General features: G+C 44.0%; 1 protein-coding gene across 2 annotated transcripts in view; it reads left to right on the top strand.

Moving 5' to 3' along the window:
• The window catches only part of rsh (Rap GTPase activating protein radish), a 204,137-nt gene that overhangs the window by 56,693 nt on the left and 126,623 nt on the right, over positions 1–20,821 (top strand). For both annotated transcript variants that reach the window (XM_084605637.1, XM_084605636.1), the window contains exon 4: positions 19,136–19,316. In XM_084605637.1, coding sequence (XP_084461763.1) covers positions 19,136–19,316 — 181 coding nt within the window. The remainder of the gene's footprint in view (positions 1–19,135; positions 19,317–20,821) is intronic.

The following is a 20,821-nucleotide window of genomic DNA, read 5'->3' as shown; positions in this document are numbered from 1 at the left end:
ACACCTCTCGGTGACCAATTATTTGTTATTTATAAATGTTCTAACCACCACCACCTCATGCGGACAGGAGAAAGAAAGCAGAGTAGAAAGTAAAAGAAGAGGGAGAGAAAGACGCGCGCCGCAACAACAGCCGTCATCCACCACCGAAGCAGTGGCGGGTGCAATGACGGCCTACAACAGATAAAATTCGGTGGCTGGCTATCCCATGCCGCGAGCGGCGTTGACCTACCGTCCCAGCCCCGTAGGGCCAGGAACTGCCACCCTTCACCATCTCTCGCTCCAGATTCTCTTAGATGTCTCTAAAGAAGAGAATGACGAAAGCATACTCTTCCTATCCTATAATTTGCCTTTCATTGTTTGCCTTTTATCGGCGTTCGTTGCAGTGTTACATATAATTATAATTGGTTTACAGGAAAGGAAAGACGCAGTATCTGTCACACTTTCTCCGACAGTGTGCATTTGTACGATACACCATAGCTACTGTCGCGTGGCGTTCCTTGGCGCGCGTTCAAGTGTGGGATTGCAGATGGCAGGAACGCTAGACAAGATGAGACTTCTGGTTGATCGCTTCAAATTTTGCGGCTGATGACGTCACTTCTCTGTCGACAAATAAGGTGCGCCGCTCGGACGGACAAATTTTGACGACGACAGAGAGAGGTATTAAAGAATTTCGTCTTAAAAATGGCAGGTGTGACGTTAAAATGCAGGAAGCGTACCGAATATGTAAGCGAACAGAGATTGGGTGGTGATGATGGGGGGCTGGGATGGTACGGAAGGGGGACTGGGACCTACCATCCCAGCCCTACGGGGCTGAGACGGTAGGTCAACGCCGCTTGCGGCTGGGGCTAGCCAGCCACCGGATTTTTATCTGTTGTAGGCCGTCACTGCACCCGCCACCACATAGGTGGTGCACGACGGTTGTTACGGCGCGCGTCTTTCTCTCCATCTTCTTTTTCTTTCTTCTCTACTTTCTCACTTCTGTCCGCACGACCACCCGGGGATCTTTCACGTGCGCTGACATCGCACAGCACGCGAAACGAAGTGGCGTCCGTGTGCTGTGCGATGTCCGCGCACGTTAAAGATCCCCGGGTGGTCGAAATTACTCCGTAGCCCTCCACTACGACTCCTCTTTCTCGCTTTCCACTTCCACTGCCACCTTCCTCCCTTCCCTTACGGCGCGGTTGAGGTGTCCACAGAAAACAAGTGAGACAGTTACCGTGCCTTTCCCTTCCTATAAATAAATCCGAGGCCGCGGAGGTGGCTCAGGTACAGAGCCAGTAGCAGGCCCGTGCATTTTCTTTTCCTTCTTTCTACAGCCACAACAACAACAACAACAAGCGAACAGACGCAGGTTAACGCCATTTTAGTAGAAATCAAATAAGAAATTGGCATGGGTAGGTGATGTAATGGTAAGGCAACATAACGAGGGGCTCTCTACTGGGGACAGGCTGGATCCCAAGGAAAGGCAAGCTGAGCAGGGAGCAGCAGAAAGATAGGTAGGCGAATGAGATCAGGAAGTTTGTGCGAATCAGATGGATGCATCTGCCAAAGGACCGAGTTAATCGGAGGAATATGGGAGAGGCCTTTGCCCTGCAATGGGTGTAGTCAGGCTGGTGATGACGATGATGATGATGATTATGAATTATTCCAGGACTTGGTTTTTAGCTCATATGGACATTAAAGCACAGAAAAGAACGAAGTTGGCAGGCCAGAGCGCTCTGTCTTGTCAATTGGAACGCATGGTGATGACATACATAAACTTCATAATGTGAGCTCCTCAGACCAAAGGAAAATGCTTTCATTTGAGTGTTTAGAGTAGCGTAACTGGCCGATGATGTCGCAAACTGCTGCCCGCTGCCACTGGCAGCGCATTCGAAGCTGACTCCAGGACATGAGAGCACTCTCGGTACCACCTGCGCATGCGCTGCTGTTACTCATAATGCGCTATGCTGAAGCTCTTCAATTGTCCAGCAAATGAGCGCCCAAGGCTGCCAGGTAGGCCTTTCAGTCTCGAGAGTTTTCGAATCGCTGGTTATAAGGGAACAAAAATTGCTGGAAAAGTAAAGAAAGCCAGCGCAGTTGCTATAATCAGTATCTAAGACAAGTCCGTGCTAGCTGTGTCTTGTACAGTAGAAACTTGTTCGCAATCTCAGCAATGTATGGGCGGGTACCTAAATAACGCGGACCTCTGCCTGGCTGATGAATTCGACGGCACTGAACAGGGTAGGCTGCTCAGAATCAGACACGTCTGCGGCGAACGATTGTACGCAAAGCTTAACAAAGGTTGACCGCGTGCGCTGTACTTGTCATTTTGCTCAAGTGCTCTTCATACTGGTGCGATTTGTTCACCGCGTAGTGCTCGTGGCTAGTGCTTCACGCACACTGTTCTCTGCGGTGAAGTGGTCGATAAATGTTACTGATCAATTCGGCACAGCCAAGCGCTTTTCCTGGAAACGATTTTCGTAAGTGCCGAAACGTTCCACTTCACCTCACCCAGACGTGATATGCGTGCGGTTTGTGAAACACAATCCCCCTACTCATGCGTGCTTCTAGAGTGATCAAACTGCAGATCGGTGGCTGCAATAGAAATGGTTTCAGGAAAGACGCAAAACCTACGATCCTTCTGGAACAGACTGAGTTACAGTGGCTGAAACAGATTAACGGAAATGAGTGCAGCTGTTCCGTGGAAACATTCAGAGGTAAGTAACTGCAGAAGAAAGAGAAAAAAAAAATTGTTAAAATCGTAACGCGGAGAGTTTCTTTTCATATCTCTCTTTCATGGGTTGTATTTGTCACGAGTCGAAGAAAATACTATTGTGCTAGCGCAATAAAACTGCTTGCTTGTCATACTATTTATTACTAGTGTGAGGGAAACGCTAACTGAAAGCGTCTAACAGTAACATATCATGCTCAAAGCATGCCCCGTGTAGCAGCGCCCTCTATGAATCATGCGAGGGGTCGAAAAAGAAAACACGAGTCGCATGAATAAAATGCTCGGGCTCCAGGTTAGCGCTTGGAGGTCGAACAAAAAATAAATAAATATCTTCTCAAGAGCGCGCATTCGATCGGTTCGAGTCCTGCTTCCCGACGGCGAACCACTCCTTTGCACCAAAATAACTTTCATGCTTTTTTTGTGTGTTACATGAACGATATTGTATCCGTGAAAGGAAGCTTCATTTATTGTTATGCAAAGTACGAACGTTTTCCACTAAAGGCGCTCAATATTTTCGCGCCTATCGGAGTGTAAATATTCAGACACACATTGTGAAAATTGCCCCCTCAGTGTATCGTGGGTTCGGACAATACTAGAGACCCCTTCAGGCAATGGTTATCCCTCTGACTTGTCGTAAGTTCTCAGTTTCTGAAGAGCACCGACTTGGATGAATGGCTTAGCAGGTACCACTACTTCATTTCGACCGCGGTGCAGTTTCCAATATCAGCTGAATTATTTCTGCAGCTCTCATTCAGTATATGTGCAAATAAAGGCTGCACATATCTGACAGACTACACATAGAACGCTGTAGCTGAAAGTTACCTGCAATTATCTTTAATATCATGGCCATTGTTCGCGGGCTCCGACATTTATTCTTGTTTCCTGATGGACCATCCTTTGTTTTTTGTTTATACTTGTGCCACGAAGCCAACACCCCATGGGAGCAATGTCTCCGCATTTGATAACACAATGACCATGATAGGTTAGGGAGGGGCGTAATGAAGGCAATAGTTATATCGTAGCGAGTTTGTATTCTCTAGGTGTGAACTGCTGTACTTAAATATAAGATCGAGATATCTCGTGCAGGAGAAACTGATTGAGGGTTACTAAAGCAAGGCTACTTAAATACATCCCGAATCCTACATATGTTAAACGTTATAGAATGTAAATGTTAGTTATTATGTGCGGGTTGAAATATAAAAAGCATACCATCAATTGTAGACATAATTTTACAGCGCAAATATCTTTTGTACCGCTATCGGAATAAAATTCATTGCTCAGGAAAATGCTAAATACTTAAATGGCAACTTAGGGAGCAAAGGGGGGAAGACAATCAAACGAAGCTATGAAACATTTCTGATCCCATGAGTTCACCTGTCAACTCCCGTACAGGCGATATCCTTTCAGCATGTAATACCGAAGTACCTTTAAAGTAAATGCTCATGACGCACGACACTGTGCCCATTTAGGACAAAAAAATTAAGAGCCACGACATTTATGCATGCTAGAATTTAAATAGTAATAAGAAAACAAAACTCAGAAAGAAAAAAAGTGGTGACGCAAGACACATGGGCAAGGGAATGAGTAAAGTGCGAAGACAACTTGTTGGCTATAGGGACTTTCGCTTCACTTATGCGCAAGCACGACATTTGAAACTAAACGGCGCTGCGGAAGGCTCTCGTATTGAAAAGTTAATTAAGCTTGAATAAATACGTGTTAAAACATCTCAGCTTGATAATAAGCCCGCCTGATGTCATGCACGTCCAGGATGGCTTCACGCGCTAACGAAAATGAAAAATAATCAAATAGTTGCGCTGCAGTGGGGTGAAAAGTTACTCGCGAAATAGGCTGAACTTTCCGACACGCTCTATTCCGGTGTCCGCGATGAGCGCCGTATGCCACCGATTTCTACTTCATATTTCTAAGAGTTGGCATTTGGAAATTGTGTGGCTTCTCGGGCTTGATAAGTTTCAAAACAGTGTAGCGCAACAAAAGATGAGCGCACAGGAACAGCGTTCGTGTTGTTCTTTTCTGTTGTTGTGTCATCGTCTTTTGTTGCGCTGCAGTGTGTTGAAACGACATGGAAACTGGTTAGGTTTGGGTTGGTTTAAGGGGTTCAATGTACCAAAGTGACTCAGGTTATGAGAGACACTGTAATGAAGGACTCCGGAAATTTCGACCACCTGGGGTTCTTTAACGTGCGCTGACATCGCACAGCACACGGGAGCCTTGTTTTTCGCTTCCTTGGAAAAGCGGCCGGGATATGGAAACTGGAGCGATGCTGGACACATTGTTCAAAGTTGGCAATATAGCCAACTGCTTGAACTAAGAGAGGGCAAATAAATCAGAGACGTAATTTAATTTCGCTCCTTGCCTCCCATTTTGAATTTTTTAAGCTTCGCACGCATATTCTGACGCCTATTAATGAGGAAATTTCAAGCATGGGCATGCAGTATCAAGTGTTAAGAAGTGTTAAGAGTTTCTTCGCTGTAGCGAAGAAACTGCATTTCTTTACAGGTGAACGCGAGAGGTATGCTAATAGTGTATGCGCCATAAACAAGAGTTTGACTTAGCATCACGCATGAACTGCCAAGTATCGTGTGTGTATAGTACGTGCTATAGCATTGTTCCGAATGTTCACCAGAAACTCCTCGTAGCCTGGCACAGAAGAGAGAATGACGTCCATGCTGCTCGCAGGCGCTTAGCAACTATGAGCAGAGCTGATAACCACGTCCTTGCCTCTGGGATATTGATTATAATAAATCGTCTTTTATTTCAGCATCTGCTGAGCACTATGAAACAATGTATAACCGTTTGAAAGTTGCAGTGAAGCGTCTAAAAATGTTCCTTTAGTAGCTGGAGACGGCTAACTGATGCAACAGAAACCAACAGGCAATTCGTCTTCGCGGATAAATCGATCTGATGAAGCGGCGAAGGCTTCGATGGTGACAGGGTTATTCAATCAAATTCACGCCTTCAAAGTGTCAGAAGCTAGATCCTGCGGAATCCGTGTGAAGCTTTGATTGATCATGTGTTCAAAGGCTCTTGTCAAACACTTGTAACTTTGTTTTTCGTAATAGCGGCAGAAAAAAGAACGGTCCCACGCTTACTGAACTGAACACGAAGCATGAAAAACGTTTATCACTGTTCCAGATGCCTAGCTGAGAAGTGAAAAAGGACCTCAGAAAAAACGCACTTTAGAAAGTGTACGCACTCTCAGATTTTTGTCTCCTGATATGAATAAAGCTGATATGTGGCTGTTATAGATGTTTGTATAGTCTTGTCTCTCACCCACGTGCACATTTTCGTGCCTTTTTGTCATATTTATTTGTTTTAACCCAGGCGTCAAAATTGTGTCGACTTAAAACTTCCTAACTTACTCTCCCAACTCCAGATTATAATGAACGAAGTTTTCGATTGCGCTTTGGCGCGTTAAATGTTGTCATGCGGGGACTGGGCCGATAATGTCTAGTGATATGCCTTAGCCGTTAACGATCAACAAGACGTAGACTTGTACATCTAGGCGAACTCATTATATTTAGTTGTAAATTATCTCACTGGTTGTAAAGCTGTTTGTCTCTAGGCAGTCAGTGCGCGCAGCCCTGATTCTCGCTATCTTATTGTACAATTTGGGCACTTTTGTGTTTTTGTGTGCCGGGTCAGACATAGTTACTTTTTCCCCTTCCAGCTGAGGCAATAGAAGACACACCGTGACCATTCCATTCTCAGCTGTGGCCCATTTCACGGTAACGTAAAAAACAAAACGAACGAAATCTGTCATGTTCGAAGCGATAAAGATTCACCTATCTTCCTCCTGTCTTTAGCACGAACTCCTGGAATTCACCGCCTTTCGCGTGATCGGCGTAGTACACCGCTCCACTTACTGTTACTTTTTTCGCTTTGGATTTCGCTTATGTCGTCAGTGACGCCGGCTCCAATTCCGTTTTGCAAAAATAGAATCAAGCTTTCTGCTCCCTCCCGATAACTGATGCAGCAGAAGCAAACCTTTCTGAAGTTAAATACTTTATATCAAATTGCCATTATTTAAGGTTGCCACTGAACCGATAACTCTAGAGAGAAGTATCGCGCTCAGCTGCTGGTTCCTGTTTAATGCAGCTGCTCAAACCTACAAAAATAGAGTTAAGCTTTCTGCTTCCTCCCGATAACTGATGCAGCAGAAGCAAACCTTTATGAAGTTAAATACTTTATATAAAAATTGCCATTATTTAAGGTTGCCACAACCGATAACTCTAGAGAGAAGTATTGCGCTCAGCTGCTAGTTCCTGTTTAATACAGCTGCTCAAACCCACAGTCGTCAATAGTCCTGGCTACATGCATACACGGGTGCAAAGAAATGCCAGAAAAATATAAAGAAATCACTCTACTGCACGGGCGAGATGGGTGCAGAGATTGCTATTCTTGGAAAGCGAGAAGAAGCGTGACATAAGCTTTCAGTTTTTTTTTTTTTTTTTTTTCAGCTGAGACTGCGTTTACAGCACTACAAAACAGAACTAAAATGAAAGTCAGGTAAAAGAAGGGGACGCAGCCTGCGCCATACATTAGCATGCGCTGCACGGGTGCTGAAAAATCGACCGCCCTGTCGCACAGCCTCAGGCATCTCAGATGGGTGGACGGTGAACCTTAGTTTGATTAAGAAGGATGACCTGCCCTCGGGGTATATCGCTTCTCTGGTGAGACGGGGCGCCAATTCTGAGTCATATAAATGAAATTTATGAACCCTGGGGATAGCAAAATGTGTTAGCTGCAAATTGAGGCTCGCCGGGTGATAGCTTCTGCATCAGGGCCCATGTATTTTATGGTATCTGCTGTGCGTTGTGGGCAAGAGAGGCTCATTTAATCAAAACCTGAAGCACCATGGGTGCGACGCGACGATTCGATCGCCAAAGCAGTGTGTGATGTAGCTCTTCAATTTCGCACTTTCGCCCAGACGACGTCTAGTCTCACTTAAATCTACAGTGAGGAAACTGTGAACTCAGTCCGCGTTGATGTATTACTTCGTCTGAATAACACGAAGCCTAATTTCATTACAAACCGAGCTCCTGTACGATAAAAATGACACAAAATGAAATGCATCAGTCGCCACGACCGGTCGTTTTCACAGTTAACTACGATGACGTCATGTACGGATCCTAGAAATAGGGCACGTCACGTTTTGATTCTGCACGGTGATGACAGACCCATTTTTATTATTTATTCCACTGTTTTGAATCGCGTATTGGGAATATTCAAATCCAAACCTAATCATCCCGCCGATGTACGCATCGTTTTCTATAGCAAACAAATATAAACGTGCCTCAGATGGCTTCACAGTCATTTTTTTTTTTTGGTTCAATTTTGTGTTACATTCACATCGAGTGAGCATAATTAGTTCACCAACGCATTTGTAAATAATTGATCTCGCAGAAATACAAGACACAATGGCGACAGCCTCACGTATTTGTCAGCTTGTATTCTTCGCAGAGGAACATATCGCCAGCCAGTCGCAACGCCAGCACGCGACGCATCAAAACAGATTTGTCCGTCCCCGTCAATTCAAATGCCTTCTATCCTTTGCATTCGAGTGAATGACCGGCACAGTGCACGTAGCACTCTAAGCGCACATGGACTAGGAAACAAAAACTATTATAATTATTAAGGCGAAAACCTTTAATTGCTCACGCTGTCGTGGGCAAAGCGTGTCCCGCTTTTGCGGTGGCTCTAATTGGCCGAGACGGAATGACGTCATAGAACTCTTGACCAATCACAGAGCACCGCCACAATATGTGCGAATGCATGCCTTATATGGCCATATGCCAATCAATGATCAAATATAATTATTGACTAACTATTTATTTAATTACTAACTAGTGCCAGTTGCGTAGCAGAATGCGGCAGTCAGGATTTTGGCTTTTACTACTTTAGTCGCTAAAGTCCCTCGTGATTATTTTTGTGTAGTTATATGCTTGTGCGTAAACGAAAGGTGCGACGGAGAAGTACGATGCATGCGCCTGACAAAATTAGGGGTCTACGTGGTCTTACTCCTCAGAGAGACGGACCAACGGATTCCGTCTTCGCATAGCATACGAGTGCCTTACTTTTAGATTTCATCAAAAGGCGGCCGCCGCGGCTGGGATTCGATCCAGCATACCTGAGCGCAGTGGTCGCGCTTCATAACCACTACACCGCCGCGGCGGGGTATGTAGAGAATGATGTATATGGCTTTTGGAAGGGGAGCGTGAAAGAGCTTTTATTTGTACTTTTGCTGTTATCCTCCACAGACATCGTTCCAATAATTTGCAGAGACTATCTTCGATATTTGATCGAAGCTTTGAGATTGTTTTTTTTTTTAAGGTATCATACCTGGATACTGACCCCATAAAGAAAATATCGATATCAATAATACTATCAAATGCCGGTAGACATGAAATGTTAGATTTGTGTGAACTTCGATGGATGCGAGCGAATACAATTTATTGCTGTTAAGATAGTTCAAAGTCGACTTGTTTTATGTTCACTTATGAAAGCCTTTGCGGCACGCATACTGCTTTCACTCAGTAATTTTGGTGAAGGGAAAACATTTTGTAAGTTTAGTTCATGTTGAGTGACAATGACGTAACCGGCAGTGAATGAGCAGAATTGGAAAGCTGAAGACGCTAAATATCGCCTGAACCACATCCACCTCGGTGAGACTTGTAATTTCAGAATTTGGCGCCGTATCACCTTCACCGATGCGCATTACTGAAAAAAAAATCACCTTCCAAATCTGAAAAATAAGTGTCACAAAAAACTTTGCATTGCGTGGTGTCGCCTTTGCACTACAAACCGCTCCCGTTATCTTTTCTGGTATCGTTTGTTGGCGCTGGCAGCGATAAGGCAGTAAAGAACCGACAGAAGGTAGTCTTTACTTATGAATTCCTGATTTGAGATTCAAAAAACATTATATGATGTTATTTCATTGTGTTCGGACATCAGTGGCACCAGTTCGAGTCAGTGTGAACATCTATATCAGGGAACGCATCTTAGACCACTACGAATTTTTTATCACCTACTGCTTTGCATGCATTCTATTTTGAGCTGCATCGTTATGTGTCCTATAGTTATTTACGTGATTTCCTACCTAGCATGTCATTTCTTCCGCTTTTCTGCTGGCTTGTGTAGAAGAGGAAGTTGCTCAACTAACATGCCCGCGGCTTTCATTTGTTACTAAGCTTATGCCTCGAAACAAAATCCTGAGGTGCATGAGACCCCATAAAAGCAATTAGGCGAAAACCTTTGGGGCCGATTCCACTGTAGTGTTTTATTGCCAGAACCCTGCCGATCACACGGCGCTTCTTGTTTTGAGACAAATCGAAGGAGTTAGGTTACGCTGTATTTCTGTCAGCTTATCCTTCACCTATTGTGCAACTTTTATTTTTTAATTAAGAGTTGTTCTTGGGCTAGTGGGCGATCATCTGCAGAAGTCACAGGAAATGGGCTAAGAACAGACAGGCAAGAGAAGAACAAGGAAAGGAAGAGAAGCAAGGAAAGCAAGGAAGAGAAGGCTCGTCATGTTCTTAAGTCCTTCTGTGGTGTGCCACATAGTTAGGGCAAGTTGTTCTGAAAAAGTTCTACATAATTTCCTTTTGCCTGTCATGCGCAACTCTTCTTTTGGCATCAGCCGTTTATCGTTTTTATTTTTCAAAAATAAAGCATAAACAATTAGGAGGACGCTTAAGCTTCACCTGAAGAGTTGACATGATAGCGTTCATATCCGCTTCTGTTAACTCGCAACGCATTATTCGTTACATCACGCGCATCGTATGATTCAACCAACAAATCATCCGTAACAACTCGCAAATCCCTAATCTTCAGTCACCAATCACCAGTCGCCCAGTCTACAGTCGCCATTATCTAAACTACAGTCATCAATCGCTATTAGTCATTAATCACCCAACTTCGATCACCAATTATCACTGACAATCTCTACAGACTAATCACAATTCACCAAGTCACCAGATGGTTGACTGGTAATTAATCTCTAATTACCAGTCAACCATCTCCAGCCGCCCAGTAAACCATCCCGTCACAAATTTCCTATGAAAAATCCGAATCAAATCACCCAATGAACCAAACACAATTGATAAGTCAACCTTACGCACGATAGTATTACCAGGTGCACACCATGACATGCCTCCATAATTTCCCCGACACGTCTCTCTCAAACAGGGTACGGTGACGGCTTTTCAGCGCAACGAGTCCAATACGCTATCGCGTGAAAGAAGAACAGCAGTCACTGTGTAGCGAAGTAACGAATTCGCGTCTGATGTCACCTGGGACCAGCTCTCCACGACAGCTCAGCATGGAATGCGCCCCTGCTAAAGCATTTAGGATGTCCTTTGGTAAATTAGTTCAACGAAAGTATCTCTCTCAGCTCTCAGCCGCCTCAGCTGACTAAGCGTCTAGTTGCTTTAAGGCACACGAGATCTTCATTAATTATGCAGCTCGAAATTAAGTTTTCTTACACAAGACTGATCCTCTTATGAAAATCTGATTTGGAGCTCTGGGAGACCCAGTTCCGCGAAGGACGCGGCGTTTCACGCTGTTAACCTAATTTCTCCGGGCTATCGAAAGTTAGACCGAAACTCCGTAATCCCTACCTTTGGGCAAGATTATCCGAGCATCTTTACACAAATCAACAAACATCAAAGCTCTTTTCCCTGCTACGGGCCACGTGTTCTAATGGGGCGGCTGTGTCGATGCGTGTATCTTCGTTGCGACCCGCTTTTGTAGTAGTAACGCTCTATCCGCTGTTTTTCGCGAGATTGTTCACGTAATAAAAGAAGAATGTCTTCCCATTCTGGCATGCTTGTAGTGGACCGCACGTGCTCTCGAAGACTTAAGATAGCTTGAAGGGATGTTTACTCCTTGTCGAGCGTAATATTTTAATAGAGGCGCCAAAGTGTGAACAGCGCTGACTGTAATTTATCTGTTCACTGTTTTTTGTAACTTGTGAATTTACATCGCACCAAAGCCTATGGGGAAGTGAATAATAAATGCAGTGAACTGGCGCCACAGTTCCTAGCAAGGTACGAAGAAAGATGAGAATGCAAAAGACACGGGATTCGGACAGTTTCAGCGTCATGAGCTCATTTTTCAGGACAAAAGCTTTTGGCCCGCGCAGAAAACCCGTTTGATTGACAGCATGGTTTAATATGTAGACGATTAAACCAAATAACTTTGTCGTGAGAACAGCATTCGTTTCGTGCTGAAAGCGGCGTGCAAAAGATGCGGCAGAAGGAGAAATTTATTTACGACAGTATTGCAAGGATGCGTTTCTGTAGTGAAATCCTGCAGCCCCTGGCCTACAAAACTTATTCCTCTAATAACGAGAATGTCATTCACTCGAAAATGTGGTGACAAGCTGTATACGCCTTCATCAACACAGCATCTAAAAACATATCTGAAATGGTACGATTCTGAATGTGCCTTGCAGAGTTAATGGAACACACAGAAAAAAGTACGCAATATTGCCCATGTGTCCATGCTCTGCTAATGAACGGCAAATTATTTTCAGAGGCTTATGAGAAGCCAGCCAGGGGTCGTTTCATTTTAGGTTTACGAAAACCGATGTCGGCATCGTCATTTCGCTCTGTGCTGCTTGCCCCACCCGAAGTAAACGATCGTAGCGCCGTGAACACCAAGCTTCGTGCTATTAGGGGTTCTAGTTTGGGTGACCTCTGCCTCGAAGAGAGTTTTACCTTTTTTGGAGGCAGATGTATAGTAAACCGCAACCCCGTGCGCCGAATTGGCTCATGGCACGCTATGCATTCGCGCATTAATAATGCACACTGTGAATACCTTAAGAGCCATAGACAATCGTTTCCTTCTACGCTTGTCGTCTGGCCCAAGTGAGCCAAAATTAAACAAAAAAAAAATCTTTACAAGAGCAAGGGGCTTTCATTTACGTACATTGCGGGCTGTATGGTGCGTTATAAAAAAGCGCCTGCTGAGAAAACTAAAATATCCCCGCTCTAATTTACGACTTTTTTTTTTTTAACCTTCTTTCTCCTCCTCTAAAAAGCCAGTTGCATCGAAGTAGAGGTGCCCATAAATGTGCACTGAAGACGCGTTATACTGCTTTCCTCTTAAAGCTGGCTCATCGGTACTGATAAGGGCGGCTTGTACATACTATTTGCTCATGATGTCGTTTCCATAGTGCGTAGGGCCGTTTGTCGTGGTCACAAAATGATGCTTATTTTCAAAAACGCGGGATGCCCAGTAACCAAAATAGCGGCGCATCGGTGATTGTTGTGGCATTTTCAAACAGTTCGAGATCCTTCATTTTCAAGTCCACAAATTTTATCTGCCAGAAAGCATGCTTTATCACTACTACGAATTCGCAGCTTCGTAAAGAGCGTTAGCACAGACACCGCCATGCTAGGTGAAGAGTCATTCAGTACTTTTACTGTAATGAAGCTTCCTCGAGAAAATTCTTAAAAGGATAATGTAGCCGAGGGAGCCCGTGACCGTCTTAACACATCGGAAACTTGCCTGTATATATGTTTGGTAGATTCTTTCGCGTGAGGCAGATATATGTGTGAAATCTTAAGGCCACGAAGATATATTTCTGCGGGGCGATATACTGGAATCGCAAAAAAAAAGTTTCCTTTGGCTCTATTCAGTCACATTGCAAATAGTTCGCCGCATTACTGTCGCGCATTCATGCCTAATTTGAACCGGCAGCTACCACATTGCAATGCTCGATACAAGAGTGGTATTACGCGTATAACGTACACAAGGCTCCTGGTACCAAAAAGTCGTCGCCGTATCACGGTAATAGACGCGTTTAATATTTCTGGGGCTTAGTTCGAGCGTGTGGCCTGCCGTGATGGTGCTACTTGACGACCAGGGAGAATTCATAAGACGGTTGACAAGAAGAAAAAAAAGAACGCTCGGTAGTAGGCAGCTGGACAGTTGAAGCGAAGGCGAGGTGCCTGGATACGAATGTTAGGAACGGAAATGTAGCGCTGTAAGTGTGCGGAGAAAGCTGACCTGAGACTTCAGTATCGTTTAATAATAGGCAAAGAAGCGGGTGTGATCAAAGTACGTTTAGAGATAACAACAAATGAGAATGAGCGCGCACGCTTTCGCGCCTACTATTGAGCCGGAGCTTAAGCGTCCTCCGAATATATGTGGCTCTTCACTTGCCCGCCAATTTGGAAGTGAAATAAAAAAGAAGAAAACATTGCAGGAAGTAGTGAAGAATAAAGCAGTTTTAAAAGACCGTTTGAGAAAATTTTGTTGCAGACACTTGCACAAGAACCGCCGCCCTTCTGTGGCGCATAGAATTATTCCAGAGGGTTCTCTGGCATTACTCTATGCGCCACGAAAGGGCAAAAATCTCCTGTTGTAGTCTATAATAAACTCGACACTTTCGAAAGGGCGTGTTTGAAAGAATTTATTTATTAACTGATGCAATCCCTGTTTGGAGTAACACAGTGTTTAAGAGGGCACTTAGCATTGTTTACGTCACATGATTAGTTGTGCCATAATGCAAATCCTAAATGTAAGTTGCGACTCTTAAGTTTTTATGAAATGGCTTAATTTGTTTTGTGCGGTCATGCAAGTATTCCTTTATAAAACCGTCGTTAATGTATTGGTCTAAGCAGTCAATTTCAGGCGCATTTTCACAGCATAAAACAATAAACCGAAGTTGCATGCCTGTCAAATCCCACTGGGGTTTATTTTCAGAGTAAAGAATATTTAGTCTGACATGAGCAAGCAAAACAAAATTAGGCCTCTGCATTTCTTTTCTCTCAAAAACATGATTACTCATCATCGTTCAGGACTGCTTGTGTGTTCTTTCAATATGACTCCGCATTGTACCCTTCAGTTCACAACGTTAAGCCGTCGAATCATTTTTAAGGAACCAACAAATTTTTGCTACCGCGCTTATGTAAGCAGTCCGCTGTCATCGAATAGACAACATCGCATTATCAGCATCGTTCGTCTATAGACCAACACCGTGTTTACAAACAAAGGGGGCGCTCGCGGCGTCGCAGCCGACTGGGAGTGAAAAATAGGGTTAGCGCCCATAGGAATACATAGAACCGATAGATTTCAAAGCAGTTTTCTCTTTTCACGGGGCATCTACGATGTCGTTATTCGACACAGAGCAACCATCAACACCCTAGAACAGATAGCGAAAGTATAAAATCTCATTACCGAGGCGAAGTATTTTTAAAATACCGCGAAACATGTGGGGGGGGCGAGTTGGGAGGGCGACCCGTAGAAATACATGTAAACACAACTTACCGGAACATTTTTCTCATTTCGCAGAGCATCGGAAGTGGTGGCTGGTCATTAAACGTTGACCAGCGCTTTCAAGAAGTGTGTGATAAACAGTGCGTCATTACGGAGGCAGTCTACTTTTAAAACTCCCCGAATAACCTGTGTTATAAATCCAGACACCGTCAAAAGGCAAGCTGGGTGTAACGAATCGCGCAGTTATGCCTACAGTCGGATATGCTGCCGCATAGGGTAAATAAGCTTGATAATACTGTCGCTCCAGTGATACGCCCTAGACAGAATTACATTCAAAAAGCAGCTATCAAACGTCATACGACAATATGGACCGAACGAGATTCGCGCATTGCAGCAGACGACAGCGTAGCTGGCGATACCCACCGCGGCCGCCTCCCGCTCCAGCTGCTAGCAACAGCGGGTGATGCATGGTCGTCTGCAACTGTGCGCGGTCAGTTTATCGTGCTGTGAGAGGTCCCACAAGTCGTCAGACTTTCATTACTTGCAAGAGAGTGTAGTGTGTCGTGAATCATGACGCCGGGGCGTCGTACAAGACGTTCACCAAAAAATGAGAAGGCTTCAACTCTGCTGCACCGAGCAAAACGTTGCGGTAAGTTGTGTTTACATGTATTTCTATGGGTCGCCCTCTCAACTCGCACCCCGATACGTTTCGCGGCGTTTTAAAAATACTTCGCCTCGGTAATGAGATTTCACACTTCCACGATCTGTTCTAGGATGTCCATGGTTGCTCTGTACCGAATAATGACATCACAGATGACCCGTGAAATTAGAAAACTGCTTTGGAGTATTTCACTTCCATGTATTCCTATGGGCGCTAAGCCTATTTTTCACCCCCAGTCGGCCCACGCTGGCGATAGAAGCGCCACCGCATCGTGCTTACGTCACAGATCGGTGTTGGCATATAGAAACTTAGAAAGGAGCTGCCAAATATTTTTGATCCATGAAGAACACATACATACGTACAACTATGAGTTACAAGCTGTAAATTTCAACACTTTTGAAAAAATGTGTCTTTTTATTTTTATTACTCATAGTACACATACCCGTACGCTAAAATACAGAAGAACTTGTCGACTTGTTTATAGTAGACAGTTAATAAAGTTGAGTTTTCAAGCAACCAAACAAGATCGTTCTTTTCGCGCACAATAACAAGTAGGCATATTTCGTAGCTATTGTATTGTATGAGTAATGTAAGGTGTTTGATTCAGAGTGCTGTGGTACAACTTATGGAGTAAACAAAGGCTCGCGATGCTGCGGCGAGCTTCGAGGCTTTCGAGACCGGAAATATTCTTGAGAGATGAAACGCTGATGGTATACGAATATGCAGAATAAACGAAGCGGATGGCGCGGTTTTGGACTGATTCAAGTGCATTTGTTAGGTACATTTGGTGAGGGTTCCAGATGGGACTAGCGTACTCAAGTTTAGGTCTGATAAGTGTTTTATAAGCCAGAAGTTTAACGTGCTGCGGTGCATGACGAAGATGACGTTTTAGGAAACCTAGAGATCTGTTGGCAGAGGATATGATTGTGGTGATATGTGTTCGCCAAGAAAGATCGCTAGACAGGGTTACACCGAGGTACTTGAAGGATTGAATGCTTTCTATGGGTGAATTAGCAACTGTATAGGAAAACATAAGGGGGTTGTGATGACGTTGGAATGAGACGAGTTTGCATTTTTTGGCGTTTAGCGTCATTAACCAGTTGTTGCACCATTCATGGACACAGGTAAGGTCATTCTGAAGGGCCATTTGATCACAAATGTTAGTAACGGTACGATAAATTACACAGTCATCGGCGAAAATGCGAATATTACATGATACTTGTAGTGCCAAATCATTAACGTAAATTAAAAACAAAAGCGGGCCGAGCACAGATCCCTGCGGAACGCCGGATGTTACAGGCAGGGTGCCTGAGCTGTGATTGTTAATAGAAACGAACTGAGATCGGTTAGCAAGGAATTCTTTAATCCACTCTAGAACATTGGGGTTTAAATTTAAAAGGGCAAGCTTTAGTAATAGGCTTCGCCTCGGTAATGAGATTTCACACTTCCACGATCTGTTCCAGGGCTTTAATGGTTGCTCTGTACCGAATAAGGACATCTCAGGTGCCTTGTGAAATGAGAAAACTGCTTTAGAATATTTCGCTTCCATGTATTCCTAATGGCGCTAAGCCTATTTTTCACCCCGAGTCGGACCACGCTGGCGATAGAAGCGCCACCACATCGTGCTTACGTCACAGATCGGTGTTGGTCTATATTTTGCTGGTGATGGACATGAAATTCTGTGGTGCTCGTACAGGCCACGAGTGAAGTAATGTTGGCGGTCTTTCTATACATGATGGACTTGTCCCAAAATCTGTGCTTGCAAATGCATCTCACCCTCCACTCGGGAAAATGTGCACTACATGCAACGACAGCAGGCATCGAAGAGACTCTTGCACAAGATTGGCACTTGTATCAGCGTAATCTGCTGACAGCTGTTCCCGTCTTTTTTTGCTGTGGTTTCTACTGAAGCCTCGATTTATACTCTGAAAGATGTTCTGGGAGAACATCGAATAAGCGCAGGGAGGCGTCCGCCATAATTTCCGTCCGATGTCTCGCGCTGACAGCGGCATCGTGTGCAGCCCAATTATTGGCCCGAATGATGTCATTCAAGCCGTGGTATACACGGACGTGCGGTGAATCGAACGATTTTCTACCGTAGTCTCACATCCACATTTGGCGCCGTTTCGCCGTCACTGTGGGAATGAATATTTTATGGCAAGGTTCTACTGTCGGAATGGAAGGCATCCTTCACATCACTCACGTACTCAATAACTTAATAGCAGTAAAATCAAAATGAACGGCAAGAAGTCGTTTCTTTCAGTCCCAGCTTCCTTCGTTCCCTTACAGCACTGTTTAGGAGTCTACAGATATGTGTGACAGATATTCTGCCTTGCCTTTCATTTCCTTTTCTATAAAGCAGCTTAAAAATGCAAGAAATACTTGTGAATGCGCTCCTTGCCGTCTGCCCTTAAAGTAAACCAAGCGCCGAGATGTTTTCGTCATATCAGGACTTGAATTGTAGGGTTTAACGTCCGAAAGCGACTCAGGATACGAGAGACGCTGTAGTGGAGGACTCCGGAAATTTCCAGCACTTGGGGTTCTTTAACGTACACTAACATCACACAGCACACAGGAGGCACTCCACTTCACCTCCATCAAAACGCAGCAGCGGCTGGTGGTGAGGTTCCAACTCGGGTACTCCGAAACAGTCGTCTGGCGTCGTAACCATTGCACCACCACCCATCAGCGCGACGACAAAACTTCATGAGTAAAAGCAAAGTATTGTACAATTATTAAGACACGACAAGCTAGTTATTATAACGGGATAGCAGGTTCTATGACGCCCAGTTACATGTGCTTGGCACTATCTTCGGCCGCATTGTTCCTTTTAAACATCCTGATGTCTTACAAGGATTCTTTCTGTACAAAAAAGAAAAATGTGCAGCGAAAAATACCCAGGGCAATGATAGCTAATTTCTACTTACTGTACTGTTAGTCCGTATAGGGCTGCGTGTGTTTCTTTCATCTGTCGTGAAAAGTCTCATACTGATCGAATTATTGCAGGAGGAGAAGGAAGATGAGGAGGAGGAAAGGCAGTGAGGTTAACCCGTAAAAGAAACCGGTTTAGATTTTTGAAGCGAGCTGTATCTCACTCCACGCTAGAAATGTCTCGTCAACCTTGCTGAACCTGACGCTTTATATAGTCATTTATTTTCTTTTATTCTCAACTCAGGCAATCTCATAAGACATTGATTGATTGATTGATTGATTGATTGATTGATTGATTGATTGATTGATTGATTGATTGATTGATTGATTGATTGATTGATTGATTGATTGATTTGATTTGATTCAGAGGTCTCAGGAAAATGTACAAACACTTTTCGGACCAATAGCCAGAGGCTAATCGAGGCTGTCGGTTGGGCTTGGTACTCTGATAGTAGTCACCGACTGATTGCTTATGAATTGTTCGTATGTTATGTATGTTACGCATGTCTTTCGCTTCAATATTTTATTCATGCTGAAAGAGACACGAATCTAGCGACCACGCTTCTCTGTTCCTGTTTTCCGCACAGGGTGATGCTTCGCACGGTCACCTACAACCTGCACGGCCTCATTCCAGCCTCGTGCGTGTGTGCCAACCGTTATGACCGCGAAGCGATCGTCCGCTGCCTGGGCGACGAGGCGGGCCTCAAGCCATGCCTCACGCTTGGACAGCTGCCCTCCACGCCCGACGAACTGCTCAAGCTCGACCAGGTAGGAGGTTCAAAATGCGCGGCTCAGTCTCGAAATGCCGGGAAAGCCAAGAGAGCACATTTTATTGGATACCCTGCTGCCTACAAAATGCGTGCCCCATGTTCGATAACTACAGCGCAAACGACAAGACAGAGATGAAGGAGGGACACCACACAGCGCTGGCCCTCCTTCATCTCTGTCCTGTCGTTTGCGCTGTAGTTATGGATCATCAAAAACATCAACTCGCCCAACAAATGCTTGTGCCCCATGTTACCAGACGCCTTCGATGAGACCAGCGCAGGACAGTTAGGCGGCGCCGTAATTGCATTCACCAGCACTGTTTTGTTATTAAATTTGATGGAGGATTCCCATGATGCCGATCTCGTAGTCTGGATATCGAATTCAAGGACACGCTTCCCTGGGACACAAAAGCCAATAACTCACTCCGGCCAAAAGCTAGCCCGTCACACAAACGGTTTTCCTACAAAACAGTTTTCACACACAGCACAGCTTTCGATATTAAGCATGTATTTATCAAGTGGTGTGTTTCCAGGCTATTTGTCGGTGTTGCCTGAAAGCATATGTCTGCTTTTATTTGTTTTTTAGAACCCATTGGTCGATCAGCGATTCTTAAATTTATTTATGCTAAGGTAAGTGATTAGAAAGAAGGTCGAAAATTACGATTTAGACGCATCAAATAGTTTTTTAAGCAGCGCAGAAGCTTCAAGACTTAGCCATATTGCTTCAACAATTCTTTAGTATAATAATAATAATAATAATAATAATAATAATAATAATAATAATAATAATAATAATAATAATAATAATAATAATAATAATAATAATAATAATAATAATAATAATAATAATAATAATAATAATAATAATAATAATAATAATAAACTCCTCTCAATGCTTATCCAACATCATGTGCACCACGTCGCGTCTTTAGTAAAATCAACCTTAGCAACAGCCAGAAGAATTCGCTACTTCGTGGTAAGTCCAGTGCAAATTTCTAAGGAGGAAAAGTACAGCAAAGCTTCCATCTTTTTCTGCCGCTAGAGCAGAGAAGTTACTTTGTAAATGACGGTGACACAAGTACCTAACGTATAACATAAAATATGAGACATCTTGACAAAATAAACCGACAAAAGGAACGTCAAATGGCGAGCGGCAAAAAAAAGTAGCGTATCTTATCCAAATTCATATATTCTGTATTTTCATTACGCTTCTGCCGAAGTTATTTTTAATGTGACCGTGTCGGGGAAAAAAGAAGAGGGAAGGAACGTACAGCTCTTAAACCACCGTCGTGGCCTAGAAAATGTGTGTTGGGGAAGATACCATTTTGCGGCGAAAAGGTGGGTAGAGGGAAAAAAATGGCATTCTTTGGGTGCCGTTATGTATACCTGTGAGCAGTTGTTATCTATGTATATTAGTTTATTTTACTTGAGAACCCATCAATTGCTTTTCATCCTTCGTTTTTCTCCCAACATTTTTTCCCACGCAATCAAAATCCTAAGCAGCAT

Source organism: Amblyomma maculatum, chromosome 6, assembly GCF_055883805.1.
Source record: "Amblyomma maculatum isolate TAMU_Amacu chromosome 6, ASM5588380v1, whole genome shotgun sequence".
NCBI classification, from domain to species: domain Eukaryota; kingdom Metazoa; phylum Arthropoda; class Arachnida; order Ixodida; family Ixodidae; genus Amblyomma; species Amblyomma maculatum.
The sequence above is the reverse complement of the archived record's forward strand: the minus strand, read 5'-3'. Positions and strand labels throughout refer to the sequence as shown.